This window comes from Hipposideros armiger, unplaced genomic scaffold (genome assembly GCF_001890085.2).
Source record: "Hipposideros armiger isolate ML-2016 unplaced genomic scaffold, ASM189008v1 scaffold_587, whole genome shotgun sequence".
In the NCBI taxonomy this organism is placed as follows: Eukaryota; Metazoa; Chordata; class Mammalia; order Chiroptera; family Hipposideridae; genus Hipposideros; species Hipposideros armiger.
This window is the reverse complement of record NW_017731937.1, coordinates 225483-244276: the sequence shown is the minus strand read 5'-3', so window position 1 is coordinate 244276 and position 18794 is coordinate 225483. Positions and strand designations below refer to the sequence as shown.

Below are 18794 nucleotides of genomic sequence, written 5' to 3'. Positions count from 1 at the left end.
GTTTGTTTAGGGAAGGGGAGGCACGTCAGGGCTACAGAGCTTCCCAGCCAGCTGACCCTCCTTTCCAGCCCCTCCGCCGCCGACCAACTCTCACTTTCTCAGCAACCCTAAACCCGCGGGTCAACCCCGTCCCGCTCCCCGCCCCCCACCCCAAGCTGGAGGAGGAGGGGGGAGCTTCACCCTCCCTCTCCTTGTGAGGTTGGTGGAGCAAACACCGGACACAGCCCTGATTCGAGGACCAGCAGGCCAGGAGACGCAGGGAGGCCCAGAACACGGGTGACAAGTCCGAGCGGCCGACGGGCGCCTCACCTGACAGAAACGTCGGCAGTAATCCCTACTGCTGATCCCGACGACGCCGCCACTGCAGCTGCTGCCGCCAGTGCCGCCTTTGCCGTCGCCCGCAACTCTAAACCCCGCAGGGCCTGGAGGGGACTCCACAATGGCCACGAGCTCTTCTCCGAGGCGTTCGGCCTCTTGGTCGCTCTCTTCCTCCGCCATGAGGCTCAGGCCGCCCAGCGCGTACCAGCCCCTGCGCCGCCGCCGCTGTAGCTGCCTCGGCTAACCTCCTCCTCCTCAAGTTCCCTCCCCCTTCCCTCCCCCCCAGGCCGACAGGGGCCTCTCGTCTGGCTCTACTTCCGGCTCCGCCCACCCACGCCCCCAATTTTTATTGGATAAATCTAGCCGCCAATCATGCACATACCCGCATTTTCACTACTATTGGCCAATTCAGCCGTCTGTTTGATAGACCCGCTGTCCATTGGTCAGTGCTGCTCGGCGGTTGCTGGGGACCGCCTACGAGCTTTGCCATAGGCGGCGCAGGAGGACGGGGCGCGGCGGGGGACACGGCGGCCGCCGCGGGGCTCGATCGGGCTACGGCGGCGGCGGCGGCGGCGGCGGCGACGGCGACGGCGGCGGCGACGGCGACCGGTCCTCCTCCTCCCTCACCCTCTTGCTCCTCCCTTTCCTCCTCCTTTCCTTTCCGGCCGGGTCTCGTCCACTTCCCCTAGCGGCGGCCACGATCCTACGGTACCGAGAAACTAGGGAGGCCGAGGGTGGGCCCGGCCGTTGGTGCGGGCTTTGGGCCCGGGGCCTTCCGTCCTGAAGCGAGAGCCGGGGGCGGAGCCGGGGCGCCGTTGTCGGCGGGAGGAAGAGGGAGGAGACGGGAAGCCTGACAGGGGCCGCCTTCGTCAGGCGCCTACTGCCTCCTCCCCTGAGACTGCCGCCAACTCGGCTGTCGAGTTGCCGGGCCCACCGCCTGCAGCTGGGACTCGGCCCTGCCCAGCTAGCGGTGCAGGGGCGGTGGGGCGCCGACGTGCTAGTGTCGACGCGGGAGGAGGGAGTCTAGACTGCGAGAACGTCCCGCGCCCCGCCTTCCCTCCCCCTCCCGAACCCTGGGCCTGGGGCGCGCGAGGAGGTGCAAAGCGGGGCGGACTCCTGAGAAGGGACTGGGATTGAGAAATGTTGGGCTAAACGTTGGTATCGGATATGTGGTCTGGAGTTTCCTAACGGGAGCGGTCTTAAACACACCTGCGTGGTAGCTGTTGACGTTCTCGTTCATCTTTTCATCCACCCTTATTTCCCTCCCCGTCCCCCATTTTTTCTTTCCGTTTGTTTTTCGTGTTTTACAGTAAAGGCATGATTTCCCGGCACCGCAGGGAAAACAGGGTGCAAGCCCAGAAACTATTTCCCCACCACCACTTGTTGAAAAACTGATTTGAAAGCGTCTCCGGTTTGAACAAACGGAAAGTGCCAGGATTATATGCGTCTCAGGTTTTGCGCTGGGAACCCTTTACTACTAACTATCAAGACGAAAGAAACTGGAAACTGATCGGGTAAACATTTAAACTTGAAAACTTCTGATGACTTTTATTTTGATCTAGTAAGTGATTTGCTGCTTCTTTGTTGGCTAGTTCCTGCTCTTAACTTTTTAACTTCCGCATTTAAAATATCTTTACCTTCTATTGAAAACACTTTTGTTCTTCGGTTCTGTAAACTCGAGCATCCTCTACTGGGTGGATATTTGCCTGTGCAGTAACACAAACAGACTTTTTAAAGTTAGAAGACGTTGGAATGTATAGGCCTTTCACATTATTACAAGTGATTGAGTATTTTATGCCTTAGATAATAACGAACATTTTTTTTTAAGTTTAATCCAAATATTTAAAGACAGAAGACTTTTCACATAGAAAGATTTAGGCATTACTGGGCACAAATATGTAATTTTTCTATAACTGGTTCAGAGCCATTTATCATAATTGGGACTGATTTGCTATAGGAGTATAAAATACAGGCCATTAAAGTGCAAATGTGTGATGGTAAATCGCTACTTATTAGGTAGAAATCATAGCTGTGTTATCTGCCATTGAAAAATCTATAGCCAAATATGATATTTGGCACATGAAATCCACGCATGAAACAATTTTTAATGGGAAAAAAATAGAATTAAACCTATTCAAATCTAAACTTTATTTTACAGAATTTCTGTGAAATATTAAGTCCTCTGAGTTTATGTCTGTAGATGTCTAACACATTGGCAATTTATAGTTCTTTTGAGAGAGATTTCATGTTACCCAGCTATGAATTCTCTAGTATGGATTTAATGCCATTGTTTCTGATTACACTTATAGAGCACACTTAGAAATTAGTCTCTAACATACTTAAAAAGAACAGAATTCTATCTTGAATTCTATCAAATTCATTTTAATTTCTTATATCTAGGTTAATGTAAGAGCTTAACCCAAAGGCATGGCCCAAGAGAACACTGGTCACCATAAGCAACATTTGTTCAGTATCTCAAGTTTTCAGCGCCCATAACGTCATGATTTTGCAAATGATCATAAAAGTTTGTTATTAGGATAAATTTAGAATTATTAAGCTGATTCTAAGTTAAATATTTGGAAAAATAGCAAAGATAATCATTTATTCCATCAACAGATTGTGATTGAGCATCTATCATACTAGGCACTATGTAAATAAGTTCTTAGTTCTGATTTACTAGTTAATTTGTGAAATAAATATTAATAAATGTAAGTATTAGTCTTTAATGGTAAAAAGGAAAATAGTGTTAGAAAAAGCACTTTGCATATTTTGATCATCACCTTTTGGAAAATCTAGTAGAGATAAATATGCATTAAAAAATGACTTACTTTGAACTCTTTATTTTGGTTTTAACATTTAATGTCAACGTTGCTGACGTTAATTGCATTTTGTCTGTCTTAGTTTTTGCTTTTTGTTTTCTTACCAATTTTGGAACTTAAATTAATCTTCATATAGAATTATGCCAGTTTAGCTACCCACCTGTTTGAACAAACTTTGTTTACAGTTTCCTACAATTGTGTTCCTAACAGCAGTTGCCCCAGAACTGTGAAGGAAAAGAAGCTCTTTTAAACTTAAATCCACATCTAAATTGGATGAGATTAATAATTAATCTCATTATAATTATATAATATAATTAATACCCTAAATATTAACCTGCGATTAGGTTTTCCTAAAAGATAGTGACATCTGAGATAGTTACAGCTCTTTTTTCATAGTTTTATTTGACTTTCATCAAAATCAAGGAATGGACCTATTTGTTACTTCCAGGTAAGTTAAGACTTAATGGACACGTGGTCTATTAATTTGAACTAAGTTTTCTGAAGTTTTAAATCTTAAAAATGTTTATAACCTCCTTTATAGTTAATAGCTTCCCTAATTGTTGTTACAACACTTACCTTTGTTTCTCTTGTCTTAAAAGAACCTTATTCAAAGTCAGAATGGAAAGATTTGTAGTGACAGCACCACCTGCTCGAAACCGTTCTAAGACTGCTTTGTATGTGACTCCCCTGGATCGAGTCACTGAGTTTGGAGGTGAGCTGCACGAAGATGGTGGGAAACTCTTCTGCACTTCTTGCAATGTGGTTCTGAATCATGTTCGCAAGTCTGCCATTAGTGACCACCTCAAGTCAAAGACTCATACAAAGAGAAAGGCAGAATTCGAAGAGCAGAATGTGAGAAAGAAGCAGAGGCCTCTAACTGCATCCCTTCAGTGCAACAGTACTGCACAAACAGAGAAAGTCAGTGTTATCCAGGACTTTGTGAAAATGTGCCTGGAAGCTAACATCCCGCTTGAGAAGGCTGATCACCCAGCAGTCCGTGCTTTCCTGTCTCGCCATGTGAAGAATGGAGGCTCGATACCTAAGTCAGACCAGCTGAGGAGAGCATATCTGCCTGATGGATATGAGAATGAGAATCAACTCCTCAACTCACAAGATTGTTGACAAGGAGGTTACCACCATTGTGATCAAGATAATAATGTGGAGTATTAAAGTTATGTGTTGTGTGGTTCATTTTTATATTTATTTCATTTAAAATCATGTGATGCAGAATAGTTTTGCAATGTGTATATAGTTGCAGGCAAAAAAAATGTAAAAGTTACTGTTAATTTTAGTCACCAACGGTGTAAAACAAAACTTAGGGTTTAGAGTATGCTAGGATACCTTAAACCTCATGGTTATCTTTAAAATTGATGGTTTTTCTCCTGAAATGTTTGTGCATGGAAGAACTGCCCTGCTTTTTTACCCTATTGCCATGTATGATTATTCCTTGTGAGATTACTTAATTACTTGGCTTGAAGACTAGCCCAGGAAATTGAAGCTGCTGCCAGGCAATACCACTCACAGTAACTTAAAGGAATTACTTCTGATTAGAGGATTCTCTTCAAAAAGGAAGGGATTGTGGGAAACTGTTCTTGTCTCTACAGATCCCTAACAGAAAGTGACTGTGTTTATTTCAAACTGCTTTACTTGTTGTATATGATGTAGTTAACTACCCTTCAGTTCCTCACTGTCTTTTTCCCCCCTTTTTAAAGGCTCGTTGTATTTAGCAGCTTCAAGTGACCAAAAGACTAAAATCTTTCTTTTAATGTCAGTGCCAAAAACCGTAGGGAATTTTGCAGTGACATGATTTTAGTCTCTTACTATAAACACAAATTTTTGAACCATAGCTTTCATTTCAAGCATCATCTTGAATTTGTAAGTTATTATTATTATTTTTTTTTTTAGATCTTAATGTTAAAAGACTTCAGGATTGGCATTTTAATTTAAGCAGGTAGACATTTTATGATTGAGTTTTCTGTTTTTACAGAAAATAAGTAATTTTTGGTTAATAGATACGGAAATTACTTTCTATACATTTTTCCATATGATTTTATAAGAGTTTATTTAGGATAAATAGACTAGAAACAAGTTTACTTACTTTCACTTTGATGTACTTTGCCTCTGGTGGCACAAGGTTTTTAAATGGATAGTAAACAATTTTCTAAGAAATACTGGCAAGATTTTTGTAGTGGAGATCTGGCAGTATCCTGCATAACTATTTGGATGAGGAAATAATCACTTCTGTTAAAGGTCAGCCATGTTCAGGAAATGATCTCTATCTGAACCTCACTATCCTTTAAGGTTACCAAAGTAGCTTAAACCAGTTACGTCCTCTTTGTTGGAGACCCAAATTATATTTTTTAAAAACTAAGCAGCTGAAAACTTTGAGTAGAGCTTTTAAAAAAAATCTTACGTTCTTTGAAAATAGTCAAGTTAAAATACTTATAAAATATATTTCTATTACAAAGCACTGACAAATGATGCCCTATGTGACAGCGGGAGTTATCTTTGAGGTCATTTTACCACAAATTTTCATTTAAAAAAAAAAAGCCAAAGTGAATATGAACAAGGTTAGATTTTATATTTTTCAGAAACAGCTTTCCATGTCTGTTTCTTTTATAGACCTAAGTCCCTAGTTCAGATTGTCAAAGTGCCCATCTGATTTTAGATTTTATGTGGATATTTTGGGGTTTTTTTTATTTTAAAATAAGCCTGTCACCCCCTGCTCCCCCCACAAAAAGAAAATCAGTTGTCAAAATGTGAACTACCCGTTTTTCTCATGTTCAGTTATGTTAAGTAGCACAATAAATGCCTAGAGTAGTGCTCTCATTGATAAAGCACATACATGAGAAGACCAGCAACAAAACAACCAAAATTTGCTTTGCTTTTCCTTCCCCTAAAGAATTTGCAGGCAACCATGTTTAATTTGAATTATCTATGTAGAAGGTCTCAGAAGTTGGGAAAATAAGTGAGTTTTATAGCACGGTTTTCAGAATGCAAAAATAAGGTTCGATACACACCCATTCTAATTTTTCAAAATTCGTTCAGCCTGCTCCCTGTTGTTTGGATATTTTACACCGACAGCAAACGTAGTGGCAGAACAGCTTTGAGTAGTCAAAACCAGTAAAATGGATGGTGCTCCACTGAAAAAACACCAATAACTCACATTTGCATTTCTAGTAGTTATGACTGATTTAATGATTATTTAGGTCCCATATAAATATTTTTCCAGGCTCCTAACTATTCCCACATACACTGTATCTAGGGGCATAATCCATCCTCCTGTTAGGATTATATCATGGTCCTTAGAAGCGTTTTCCATCCTGTTGTGGAGGTTCAATGTTTCTTTACTGATTATAAAACTTTTCGTTCCCTGAAACTGGTTAACTTTGTCTCATAGTTAAATAAACAAAGCAGAATAATGGTTTTAGCCTGCTCAACTGTACAAATCCGTGAAACCGTAGTTGGCATATGTTAGATAACAAATGAGAATGTCTAAAGCATATGCTGCTGTCGAGGTGTAGTGGACGTGTGTACAAAGCTTTCAATCTTAACTATAGTGTTAGTGTGATGCTATACTATTGGGAAAATAGCATTTTTTTCTATTTTGTAAGTTGTATGCATAAACAAGATTTGTAATGTTTCATTTATAAACTCCCTTCTTCAACAGTCCTTACCTGTTAATAGTGTTTTCTCAAAGTATGATAGTATGTCTTCCAGAATTTCACTATATGCTTACAGTAAATAGTTCCTAGCTTGTTGAAATGTTAAATTCCTCATTAGTTTCTTTTGATTCTATGGGGCATATAGCAAGCCTGAAGGGCGTTATAATCATTACAGGGTGAAAATTTAGGAAGATTGTGTATGAGAGCCTAAATAATTATTTTATTCATTATCATCTTTGAGTAAGACTTTCTTTTTCAAACAAATGCTACTTCCATTTAATGCATTTGGCCCTACTGAATTTACAGGGACCAGAAAACTTTAAAATTAAAATTCTGCATCTTAGAATTGTAATCAATTAAGTATGGGTTTGAGATTGTTCTGAAGTATTCATTGCTTAAAAACTATTGTAAGTAACAGTGGGCAAGATCTCTAAGCAGAAAATTCCATGTTAAAAACTTGCCTGAAAGAATTTGTATGTGAATGTTAATGGAAAACACATTTAAACAAAATAAAATTTAAGGTGACCCAAAATGAAAGCCACAAACAATTCATTTGGTGCTTAGTCTTTGTAAGGGCTCTCCATGGTTTGGCTTGCCCCAACTGCCTTTAAATGAGTACAGATCACCTTCATTAAATAGAAGATTTATTATTTAATTTCACTGAAAATCTTAGTCTAAAAGAAATTGCTTTAGCTTCTGGTCAGCACCGATTAAAATGTGAATAGTGAAGTGGCTATCCTAAACCTTGGTTTATCTCAAGCCATGCTATCCTATCATAGCCTTCTGAGGTAAATACAATTCTTACCTAGTGGTATTCCACTTGTATCCAGAATACTGTATTCATTAAAATTTTACTATGTCCATATTTGTATTCCCATGCTTTTTCTTTTTTTGCTCACGCATGTATTCTTAGTATAAATGTCTTGCTTTTAAAATTTTGTCTCTGACTTTTAGAAATAAATTTCAAAAAATTTGTTTCAGAAGTTTTGAAAGCACATTTTTTGTGGGTGAATAACATTTCATAATTCCAGAAGATTCACAGAATTTTACTAATTGAGTTTTATTTTTCTACTAGTTATATCTCTGTAAGATTATTGGTCCTTATTTCCAATGTAAAACAAGTATTCTGTCATGTCAGGTTCACATTGTAGCTACACATAGCCCCTTCCCCAAAAAATTATATAGGTAATGTTTGTAATGTTTAAGCTTTATCAGTGCTTTTAATAAGAAACATTTTAATTTTTTACTTTTAATTAAAGTAATTAATTTAATTACTTTAAAGTAATTAAATTAAATTTAATTACTCAAAGATGGGCCTAATTTGCATCTCAAGTGTTACTGGGTTTGAGATTTGCTATGTTCTTATTTGTTACTGGGGGCAAAAAAATGTATAGAAGTTGAAAGTTGCCTTACCTTTTATTAGTGTATGTAATTTTGAGGACTGTTCACTTCTATTTGTCAAATTCTTTTTGGCAAAAATTAATGAATTTATAAAGTGACTTTTATTTTTCCTAGAATCAAAATGGTAGAAAGGACCTTAAGAAATAAGTCAGTACTTCTGCTTCCAGTTTAATATTTCCAAACCATCAGAGACCTGTCTTCATTTTTCCTAAAGAATCTCATCATAACCTTTTATTAAATGTAAACCAACTGAATGTATGTGCATCTGGGTCTCATGACAGTTCCCTTTTTTCCTGTATAAAATTGAGTTGTATTAATGTACCTGTAATATGGTATGTCAGGATGCAAAGATGCTCCTGGGCTGAGACTAGCTAACTTAGCCCTTTGAAAGCTAAAACTAGGAAGTAGAATAGGACTGAGTTATGATGGGATATATTTGATAGGTATGGCATGACTTTCATTTGATTACCTTTCCAATATGTTACATGATTTCAGTTGTTTTATATAAATACTATTTAGAATGAATGTGTCAACTCTTTTTAACATGTTGGAATCAAGATAATTTAAAAGCCCATGTCTTCAAGCTCTTGGTTAAATTTGAATATTATGCAATCAACTAATATTTACTGAATCCTTATCATGCCTGATAGTACTCTAGCCAATGGGGACACATCAGGGGGGGGGGGGAATCCCTACCTTTAATTCTAGTGATAACTCATTATCATAAATTGGGGGGGGGGTATACACATTGTTTTTTCTAAGCAACTTCTTAAGCATTCCTCATGAGACTAGTTACCAGCAAAGTAGTTATCACTGGTTTCATCTTGATTCTTGAAGTGTTATTTCGTACAACAGCAATAAAAATTGAAACTGTGCAGATTAAATGGTCTGCATATCCTTTGAAAATCTGGTAGTCTATGTAATTCACAAAATACTAATTTCCAGATTAAAATCTATTAAGCAACAGTATTGATCAATTTAAACGCCTGTAAAATAAGAATCTGCCACACATTTTAATTGAATGCTCATGGTAAATGAAGAGCTTGATTGCATACTGGCTGTCAAAATAGTCACTGGTGTACCTAATCGCATATTAACTAATGATTATCATCCCACCTCCTGGGCTGCTATACATATTAAATGATAGGCTCTCCAAACTTTTCTGTTTAAGCATAAAAGGAACCAGTGTGTAATGGAAAACATTTTTATAATATATACCTTTCTCCTCTTTGAATTTTTTCATACCATGCTCATGTAGTACCTATTCAATAGTAATAATTTGATGCATTATTTTTAATCTAGCAATTCCACTTTTATTAATATATTCTATAAAACAAAATAATGAATATGTAAAGATATGTAAAAGGAAGTTAATTTTAATACCGTAAGAATAAACAAATAGGTGTCACAATTAAGTTCACGAACTCATCCTAGAAAAGGTGCTACATACCTCATTGCTGAATATAACTATGGTCACCTTGGAAGTACTCCCCTTGGGAAGCTATGCACTGATGCCAGCGCCTAGTCCACCCTTCAAAGCAATTTTGGAACTCTTTTTCTGGAATGGCCATCAGAGCTGTCGTCTTAATACCCTTAATGTCTTGAATGTTATCAAAATGTCTTCCTTTCAATATTTCCTTTATCTTTGGGTAAAGGAAGAAGTCATTGGGGGTCCAGATCAGGTGACTAGAGAGGGTGTTCCAATACAGTTATTTGTTTACTGGCTGAAAACTCCCTCACAGTGTCGTGTAAGCTGGTGCATTGTGATACATGAGCCATGAATTGGCAAAAAGTTCAGGTCATTTTCGTCTAACTTTTTCACGTAGCCTTTTTAGCACTTCCAAATAGTAAACTTGGTTAACTCTTTGTCCAGTTGGTATAAATTCATAATGAGTAATCTTTCTGATATCAAAACAGGTTAGCAACATCATTTGACTCTTGATTTGGACTGACAGAACTTTTTTGGTCCTGGAGAATTGGCTGACTTCCATTGTAAACTTTGACACTTTGTTTCAGGGTCATATTGGTACACACCAGTGATGACATGGTCCAAAACATCGTCTTGCTTCTCGAAAAGGTCTTGGCAAACTTCATCTCTCCTTTGCTTTTGTCCATCGGTGAGCTCCTTCGGGACCATTCTTGCACACACCTTTCTCATGCCAAGATTTTCAGTTAAGATTTTCCTAACTGTTCCTCTACCATGTTTACTTGGTCTTCTATGCATCTCACAGTCAGCCAACAATTTTGACATACAATTCGACGAATTGTTGCCATGTTTTCGTCAGTTCTGCTCATTACTGGCCACCCTGACCTTTCTTCATCAATAATGTGTTCTCTGCCCTCAGAAAAATGTTTAATCCACTTGTACACTGCCATTTTCTTCATGGCATTATCCCCATCAATTTGGACTAACATGTCTCTGATTTCACTTCCACTCGTGCCACATTTAACAAGAAATTTAATGTTTGCTCATTGCTCTAATTCAAGGTCAGACATTCTCACGACAGCACACAAAAACACACAATAATGAATGCTATTCAGCAAGACACCGCCACACGTCGACACGAACACAGCTGTGAGACACTGATATACCAAGGTTATAAAACCTTACCAAGCTGTTTGTACAGTGCTGCCAATGTAAGCACATGGTGACATAGTAATTGTATGCATTTCTCCACCGTGCTTCAATATTGCCTATAAAAAAACACAAGTTTGATCACTGCTAAAACCTGGTAGACATGTTTCAAAATCTATCAGTTAACGGGAATAAAATGAATGTCATAAAATATCATAAGGTAGCTCTTTGCAACATATAACACTTAATTTCCTATTTCAGAAAACCAGCATTAGATCAGGATTGGAACGCCACGTATGGTAATTATTTGTTATCTAACTTTATTCCTCCCCATGAAGGTTGCTATTTTGGAACTCGCCATCTTTTGAATACTCTTTCTCCTGGGGAATGGCCTAGCATCTACTTGCTTACTGACACAACAGTAATTCCTTTACTACTCAGTGTAGCAGTAATACAGAACCATCACGGTGCAATCTTTTTCCATACTAATGGCTATCTGTTCTTAATCTTTCTTTCCTGTCTTGATTTCCTTCTTTCTCCCTGAATGCTTCTTCAGCTCTCCCGCTTCTAGATTTTAATGCTGTATCTTGGGCTAACACAAAATATTATCAACTCACTGAGAGAGCAGAAGAGTTTTAAGGAGCAAATTCATGTCTAGAATCCATGTACTCATTAATCCACATTTTTAGGCATACCCATAAATTGGTTCAGGTTTTTGTAATTTAAACTGCAAATACTGCCAGAAAGCTGTATCCTATCCAGTATCTTCATCAAGTTATACATGCACATGACTCCATATTCTACATTTCTATAGAAATAGATTTTACAATGAAGTTCTCTGTCACTGCAATTAACTGCAATTAACCTTAAACTCACTCAGCTGTGTTTTACTGTGTCTGTCATATTGATTTTTATATTTGTTAACCGGTATTGGCAATAATGCCAATATTATAAATATCTGATTGAGTTAATTGTTTTCTTAACTCTGTGTGGAATATCAATCAATATACTACATTTAGGAAAGAAATAACATTTACAGCTATGTTTTCAAATTATATTTAGCATATTTTGGTATCATTTTATCTGCTTTATTCTTTTTTAATGTGTTATTTTTGTCAAAATAATACATGCATGTAGTTTTAAAAATCAGATAATGCTAAGTGATTTATAATCCGTAATCCCTGCCTCAACCACTCACCCTTCCCTATTCTTCAGCTCCCCCAACACCTACTTTAAACCCTTTATCTGTTTCTTCTTTTACTTTCATTTTTCTGAATGGTATACTAAAATTTTGATTTATCAATTTAAGATGTGATGCTTAAAAATAAAGATATTGTTCTTTTCCACTAGCACTGCTTCATTTTTATGTAGTTAAAATCAGTAGAAAATGTTTCCATTTTTATGGCCATGTAAATGATTTTTTCACCACTAAACCAAATACTGTGATTATTTCCTTTCTCATAATTTTTAAGTTTTTCTTAAAGTTTTATCCTTTTTATCATTTTATCAATTTTTATTTGCTTGTTTTCTCTTTTTCCCAAATTCACCAAGAGATATGGCAAATACCTATATACCTATTTATGGCAGATACCTTTCAAAATGCTTAAACATGTCAAGCTATCAATATCATTTACTTTCCAGAGACCTTTGTTCTCAGCGTTCTTTCTTCCTGCTCAAATCTGAACCTGTTTGTCTCGAGGTCCAAAACAGTGGTCATCCTGGGATGTCTCTTTGCTTTGCTGCTTTTCTGGCTAGAGCCTTCCTTTCCTGAATCCACAACCTGTACCTTGCTTAATCTGTTGCTTGGTTTAAGCACATCCTCCAAAAGCTTCCTAAGAAACAATATATGGAAGGTTAATTTCTTGATATCTTGCTTGACTGAAATAACTTCATCATTTCTTCACAATTAATTGGAACTTGATCTAAGAAATTTGAAAATAATTTTCTTTGATAATTTGAAGGCATTGCTCCATTGTCTTTCAATATCTAGTGTTGTATTAAGCAACCTAAAGCTTCTCTCAATCTTGTTCCTTAGTTTATATGGTGGTTTTATATTATTTATAATAAAAATACATATTGCCAGAAAAACAGCAAAGTAAAGAGACATCCCAGGATGACCACTATATTGGACCTGGAGAAAAACAGATTCAGATTCGAGCAACAAAGAGGGCTGGGAAGGAAAGTCTCCAAGGAAAGAAATGGAATATATTGGGTTGTCGGAAAAGTCATGATGTATTTTTTCTATGTTTTTCGTTGAAAAAATGCGTCATGACTTTTCTGAAAACTCAATATATTATTTTGTATTATATTTATATTATTTCTTTGACAGTCTACTCTCCTCCATTTATTCTATCTTGCTTTTGATTTTAAGACCTCTTCCTTATCTTCTGAACATTTCTTTTTGCTAGCATCACATTTTAGGTGTATGATTGCAGTGTTTTCTTTTGTCTCTCTGTGACTATTAATTGTAATTTTTTAAAAGCTTTCATCTGCTTTGCATTGCCTCTGTTGCCTTTAAGGCCCCTCTGCATCTGACTGCTTGTTTCAGTCTGTCTCTTTCCTGCTGGGAACATTATTTAAGTAACTACTGATTCTTGGATGCTCATTCATATTTAAGAACTAAACTGCTGATTGGAACCCCTGTGTGCATAGACAGGACTTGGCAACAGGTAGCATAACCAGAAGCAAAACACAATCTTTGAAGAACTCCAAATGTCAGTGTTTAGAAATCTTTTATCTAAGTGCTTTCAGATTCTTCACACTCACAGGGAGAGGGGTGACAAGGATGTTTAAAACATGCCCAATTACTGGAATTCTGAGAACAGGATGAATATGGGAGCTATGATGAGTTGAACTGTGTCTCTCCCCACCCCTCCCCTTGCCATTCATTCGTATATTGCTGTCCTAACCCCAGTAACTCGGAATGTGACCTTATTTGGAAATAGAGTCATTTGCAGATGTAACTAATTAAGATAAGGCCATACTGGAATAGGATGGGCCCCTTATCCGATATGACTGGTTCCTTGTGAAAAGAGGAAATTTGGATACACCACACACACACACACACACACACACACACACACACACACACACACACACACACACGGAGAATGCCATGTGAAGATAAAGGTAGAGATTGGGGTGATGCAGCAGAAGCCAAGGAATGTCACAGATTGCTAGCAAACCATCAGAGGTTAGGAGAGAGACACAAAACAGATTCTCCTCACAGTCCTCAGAAGGAGTCAATCCTGCCTAAACCTTGATCTTGGACTTTTAACCTGCAGAACTGTGAGACAACACATTTCTATTACTCACACCACTGAGTTTGTGGCTTCTGGTACTTTGTTACAGCAGTGTGATGAAACCATACAAGAGATTCCAAACTCATACAAGGTTCCAAAATGTAATAATTCTTTTAATCCCATGTTGTTAGCCCCTTGCTTCATTATAATCCTCTACTCAACTGGCTTTCAACTGGCTTTCCTGAATCTGGAGCTTCTCTGGTTCAAATTATCCAAGGAATAACCTTCTTGTCCCTTGATTGGTGAGTGCTCTGAATGTGTGAGGAAATAGTTATCTACTTGTGTGGTCTAGGAAGTTAGCTGGAGCCCACTGAGAGCCTCCTTGCCACCTGTAAGTGCTGAGTCTCTGAGGGTCTCTGCAAGGTGAATTGACTCACTCTATATTTCCTCCACTCCAGTCAGTCACTTATTACCACCCAACTATACTCTATCTTTTGGAAGTTGAGAAAATTTCTCATACATTATGTCATTTTTCATTTCATATGTTCTTGTCTTTTATATATACAAACACATGTTTAAGTCACGTATTTTTATTTTGGTAAAGTTTTACAGGAGAAAGGAGATAAAAACATGCTAATTCACCGTTTTTAACCAGAAGGCCTCTGCTTCTGGTTTCAATATGTTACTTTTGAACATCAAAGCCAGAGAGTGGATAGACGTGACAGGCCACACACATGTATTTGCTTCCCTTTATGCCTCAAATTCTTAAAATCTGAGAAGAAATTCATAGTGGCATTATAAAATAAAGGGTTCCAAGAACCGATAAGACATCTTGAGGAATTTCTGGGTGATGGAAAGATTGGTTGCCTGGGACGATTGATTGCACGGACTATGGAAAGTAGATTGCATTAGATTGATTAAGAAGTGAGAGAGCAAGAAAAACAAGACCCAGATGCTTTGAAAGAAAAAACCACATCCTGAAGAAAACCACTTCCGAATTCATAGCTGATCCAGAAAAATTGCAAGCTCAAGGTAAACAAATGTGAAGAGCAGAAGATGTTGTCTCTGAGTACTCACCAGGTAAATGGCTCTCCAGGTGCCTAACCTTGCAGGGTTGTTGCCAGGCTCTTCAGCAGGCTGTCTGCACTCTGAAACAGCATCCAATATATGGTGCTTTTTCTCCCATAGCCAGTGACGGAAATAAAGGGGTGGAAATGGGAGCGGTATCACTCACTATTACTCCTAGTGACCCACTAGCAAAATCTGAGCATCTTGTTCCCACAGCTTTGTGTTCTGTTGACTAGAGGGAGGGCTTAGTTCCAAAGGGAGGACTGCTCCCACCATGAGGCAAAACTATGTTTTTTCTACTGAATTGGGAGTTAAGGCTGCCACCCAACCACTTTGGGTTCCTCGCGTTTCTGAATCAACAGGCAAAGAAGGGAGTTGCTTTGCTGGCTGGTGATTAATCCTGACTACCAAGGGGAAATTGGACTACTACTCCACAGTGGAGGTAAACAAGAGTATGTGTGGAATACAGAGATCTTTTAGGGTGTCGCTTTGTCCCGTGATTAAGATCAATGGAAAGCTAAAATAACCTAATACAGGCGGCACTACTAATGGCCCAGGCCCTTCAAGAATGAAGTTTTGGGTCACCTCACCAAATGAAAAACCACAACCACTTGAGGTGCTTGCTGAAGGCAAAGGGAGTACAGAGTTGGTTGTGATAGAAGGTAGTTATTAATATCAGCTATGACCACATGACCAATTACAGAAATGAGGACTGTAATTGTCATGAGTATATCTCTTTATTTTTCTATGAATACACTTGTGTGTTTAAACCTATAGCTATATGTATTTCTATATTTGCCTTCATTCCTTTTTTATTTCTTTATCATGTAATGTAAGTGTATTGAGTTTATATCATAATGTTTAAATATTATTAATTTTACATCATAATAAATTACAGGGTATCAAAAAGATGAATAAACCTCACTCAAGGACTTCATCTCCTCTTCTAGGGAAGGAGTTAGTACATTTCAGTTGTACATAGGGTAGTTGTACCATGTGAGATGGAATTATGACCTGATTTTTGTCTTTATTTGAAGATTAAGTATAGTTTAATGATATGCATATGGGTGCCAAGTTAACAAGGTGATGGTCACTTTTATGTGTCAACTTAACTGGGCCACAGAATGTCCAGATATTTAGTCAAATATTCTGGATGTGTCTGTGAGGGTGTTTTTGGAGGAGATTAACTTTTGAATCAGTAGACTGGATAAAACAGATTGCCCTCCCATCCAATCAGTTGAAGTCCTGAGTAGCACAAAAAAGCTAACACTCTCTCAAGTGAGGGGGATTTCCTCTTGCCTGACTGCCATGAGTTGGAATATCAGTTTTTCCTGGGTCTCAAGTCTGCCACTATTCAGACTGGAAATACAACATTGGCTGTCTTGGGTCTCCAGCTTTCTGATTACAGTTTTATAGTTTTGGGGAATTACCTATAATTGTGTGAGTCAATTCATTTTAATAAATCTCTCCCTCTCTTTCTCTTTCTCCATATATATATATTTCTCTGGAGAACTGTAATTAATACATTACCCAAGTAAAAAGCTTTCCTTCTTCTGGGAGATAGAAGCCCATAAAGCTGCAAACAAAACCCAGGAGATCTAGCAGTATCAGTTTCCCAGGGCTTCCGTAATAGAGTACTACAGACTGTGTGGCTTAAAACAACAGAAATGTATTTACTCACAGTTAGGGTGCCACACTTTTGAAAGCATGCTTGTCTGCCAGGCCATACTCCCTCTGAAACCCGTAGGGGAGAATCCTTCCTTTCCGCTTCCTAGCTTCCGGCGGATGGCAGGCGATCTCTGACGTATAGCTGCAGCACCTCAATCTCTACCTGTGTTGTCACATTCTGGCATTTTCCCAGTGTGCCCCTATCTAAATTTCACTCTTATGTGGACACCAGTCATATTGGATTATGGCACACCCTAATGACCTCGTCTTAACTTGATTACATCTGCAAAGACCCTATTTCCAAATAAAGTCACATTCACAGGTACTGAGGTTAAGACTTCAACATGTCTTTTTGGAGGACACAATTCAACCCATAATACCACCCTAACTTATCAACTTAGTGCATCAGTCAAAAAGTTTGCCAGGTATTTGACAAAACCAAAGGTATTAAAAAGATTGACCAAGATGACGAATCAGATGACCCAAGGAACCAAAAGAGAACATTTAAAAAAGTAATTAACTATCTTCAGATTGGATATCATACAAGGGGATACTATCCACAAAACAAGAACAGACTTCAACAAAAAGATTGCAATCAGAGGAAATCATATGTCTTTACAAATTAAAAACAATAAAATTTAATAAATGGATAATCAATACCAAATGATTGATTTGGGAGGTAAAGTTACAGAAATCTCCACAATTGTAGAGCAAAAGGCAAAGAGGTAATTATTGTGAGGAAATAAAGTTAAAAAAACATAAAGGAGTAATTCAGCATGTACAGTGTCTATCAAACACAAGTTCCAGTAATACAGAGAAAGAGAAAGTAAAGGGGACAAAAAATCAAGTATATAACTGAAGAAAATTTTCCATAATGTCTAAAACCACAAATGTAGTGATTTACAAGAGCGCTCTATAAAAGTTAATAAACAGAAACTACATTTAAAATGAAATTGGGAGGCCAGAAGGGGGAGCTCTCATGTCCTCCCCAGATCCCAGAGCCCAACAGGAAGAACTTTTGTTTATAACAGCTCTCCCAACTTCTTCTTCTCCCTGTAAAAGAGGAACTTGTGCACATAGTTCGCCATTAGACCGCAAGCCCTGAATTGCAACTCTTTGTTGCTCCCAAATAAACCCATTTTGCTGCAGAAATATCTGGTGGTCTACTCATATTTGTTTAAACTTAACAGCTCAAAATATTAAGACAAAAAATATTTACTTTAGACAATTATTTGGGAAATTTCAGAACTCTTTGACTCATACAAATTGCTAAAATCTTGCCAAAAGGAAAAATACTATCCATAAAGGAACTGATGCATGCATCAAGGGGATACCATGCACATGACATTGCCTAGCATTGTATCCCAAAGTCAGAAATGCTTCCAGGAATTGGGTAGTGCTTTAATACTAGAAGGGTATTAGAAGTCAATAGATCAATACTATGGTATAATAAGAAATATATTTGGTCTTTATTCCTGGTTCAGAGCTCCTAATACCCTTATAATTTTCCAAGTAATAGGAGTTGTGGGGACCCAGCCGTAGGGGCCCTCTAGAGTTGGAGGCCATTGATAGCTTTGGAGGCAGGCCGGCCTGGCCCCTCCCCTCTGGGCGAGACAGGGGGGAAGACAGACAGGCTCGTGCAAGATTGCTTGTAAGTTTACTGCACGCATAAGTTTCACGTAAGTTTCTCCCTAATGCACATGTGTTGTTGGCACCATGCCACTATTGTTCATGTGTGTATATAAACCCTGCTTCCATTTTGATCGCTCTCTCTGGCCCTGGCCTCGATGGAATAAAGAGCTATATTGCTGCATTTATGCCACACCCACCACGTGCTTTCTTTCATTTGGGCATCTCACCACCATAATGGCCCCTGATTGGCATACTTGGACCGACAGGGGTGTCTTTTGTTATTCTTAACAAGAACACACTTACTAATGAGGTGACTTAGGGTGGGGCTCCTAGATAGCTTTATGATGGGGTTGGTACCCAGAAAGACCAAGTATTTAGAAGATAGAAACTTTCAGCCCCACACACC

The 18794-nt window shown here is 38.4% G+C and overlaps 2 protein-coding genes across 7 annotated transcripts in view; one reads left to right on the top strand and one right to left on the bottom strand.

Moving 5' to 3' along the window:
• ZNF654 (zinc finger protein 654) overlaps positions 1-597 on the bottom strand; it is a 79520-nt gene extending 78923 nt beyond the window's left edge. For 2 of the 3 annotated variants that reach the window (XM_019624390.1, XM_019624391.1), the window contains exon 1: positions 310-597. In XM_019624390.1, the coding sequence (XP_019479935.1) occupies positions 310-498 (189 nt within the window). In that variant the 5' untranslated portion in view covers positions 499-597. The remainder of the gene's footprint in view (positions 1-309) is intronic. The other variant, XM_019624392.1, reaches the window with a different exon arrangement.
• A 296-nt stretch (positions 598-893) lies between these two features.
• CGGBP1 (CGG triplet repeat binding protein 1) lies at positions 894-7785 on the top strand. 4 transcript variants are annotated; one of them, XM_019624399.1, is made up of 3 exons: positions 894-1026; positions 1629-1879; positions 3737-7785. In XM_019624399.1, exon 3 carries the CDS (start codon positions 3756-3758, stop codon positions 4257-4259), a length of 504 nt encoding a protein of 167 aa, XP_019479944.1. In that variant the 5' UTR covers positions 894-1026; positions 1629-1879; positions 3737-3755; the 3' UTR covers positions 4260-7785. The 4 variants fall into 4 exon arrangements, with proteins under 4 accessions (XP_019479944.1, XP_019479941.1, XP_019479943.1 ...); XM_019624396.1 differs by having other exon boundaries at positions 896-1026; positions 1629-1832; XM_019624398.1 differs by lacking the exon at positions 894-1026 and adding an exon at positions 1033-1414 and having other exon boundaries at positions 1629-1832.
• Positions 7786-18794: the final 11009 nt, after the last annotated feature.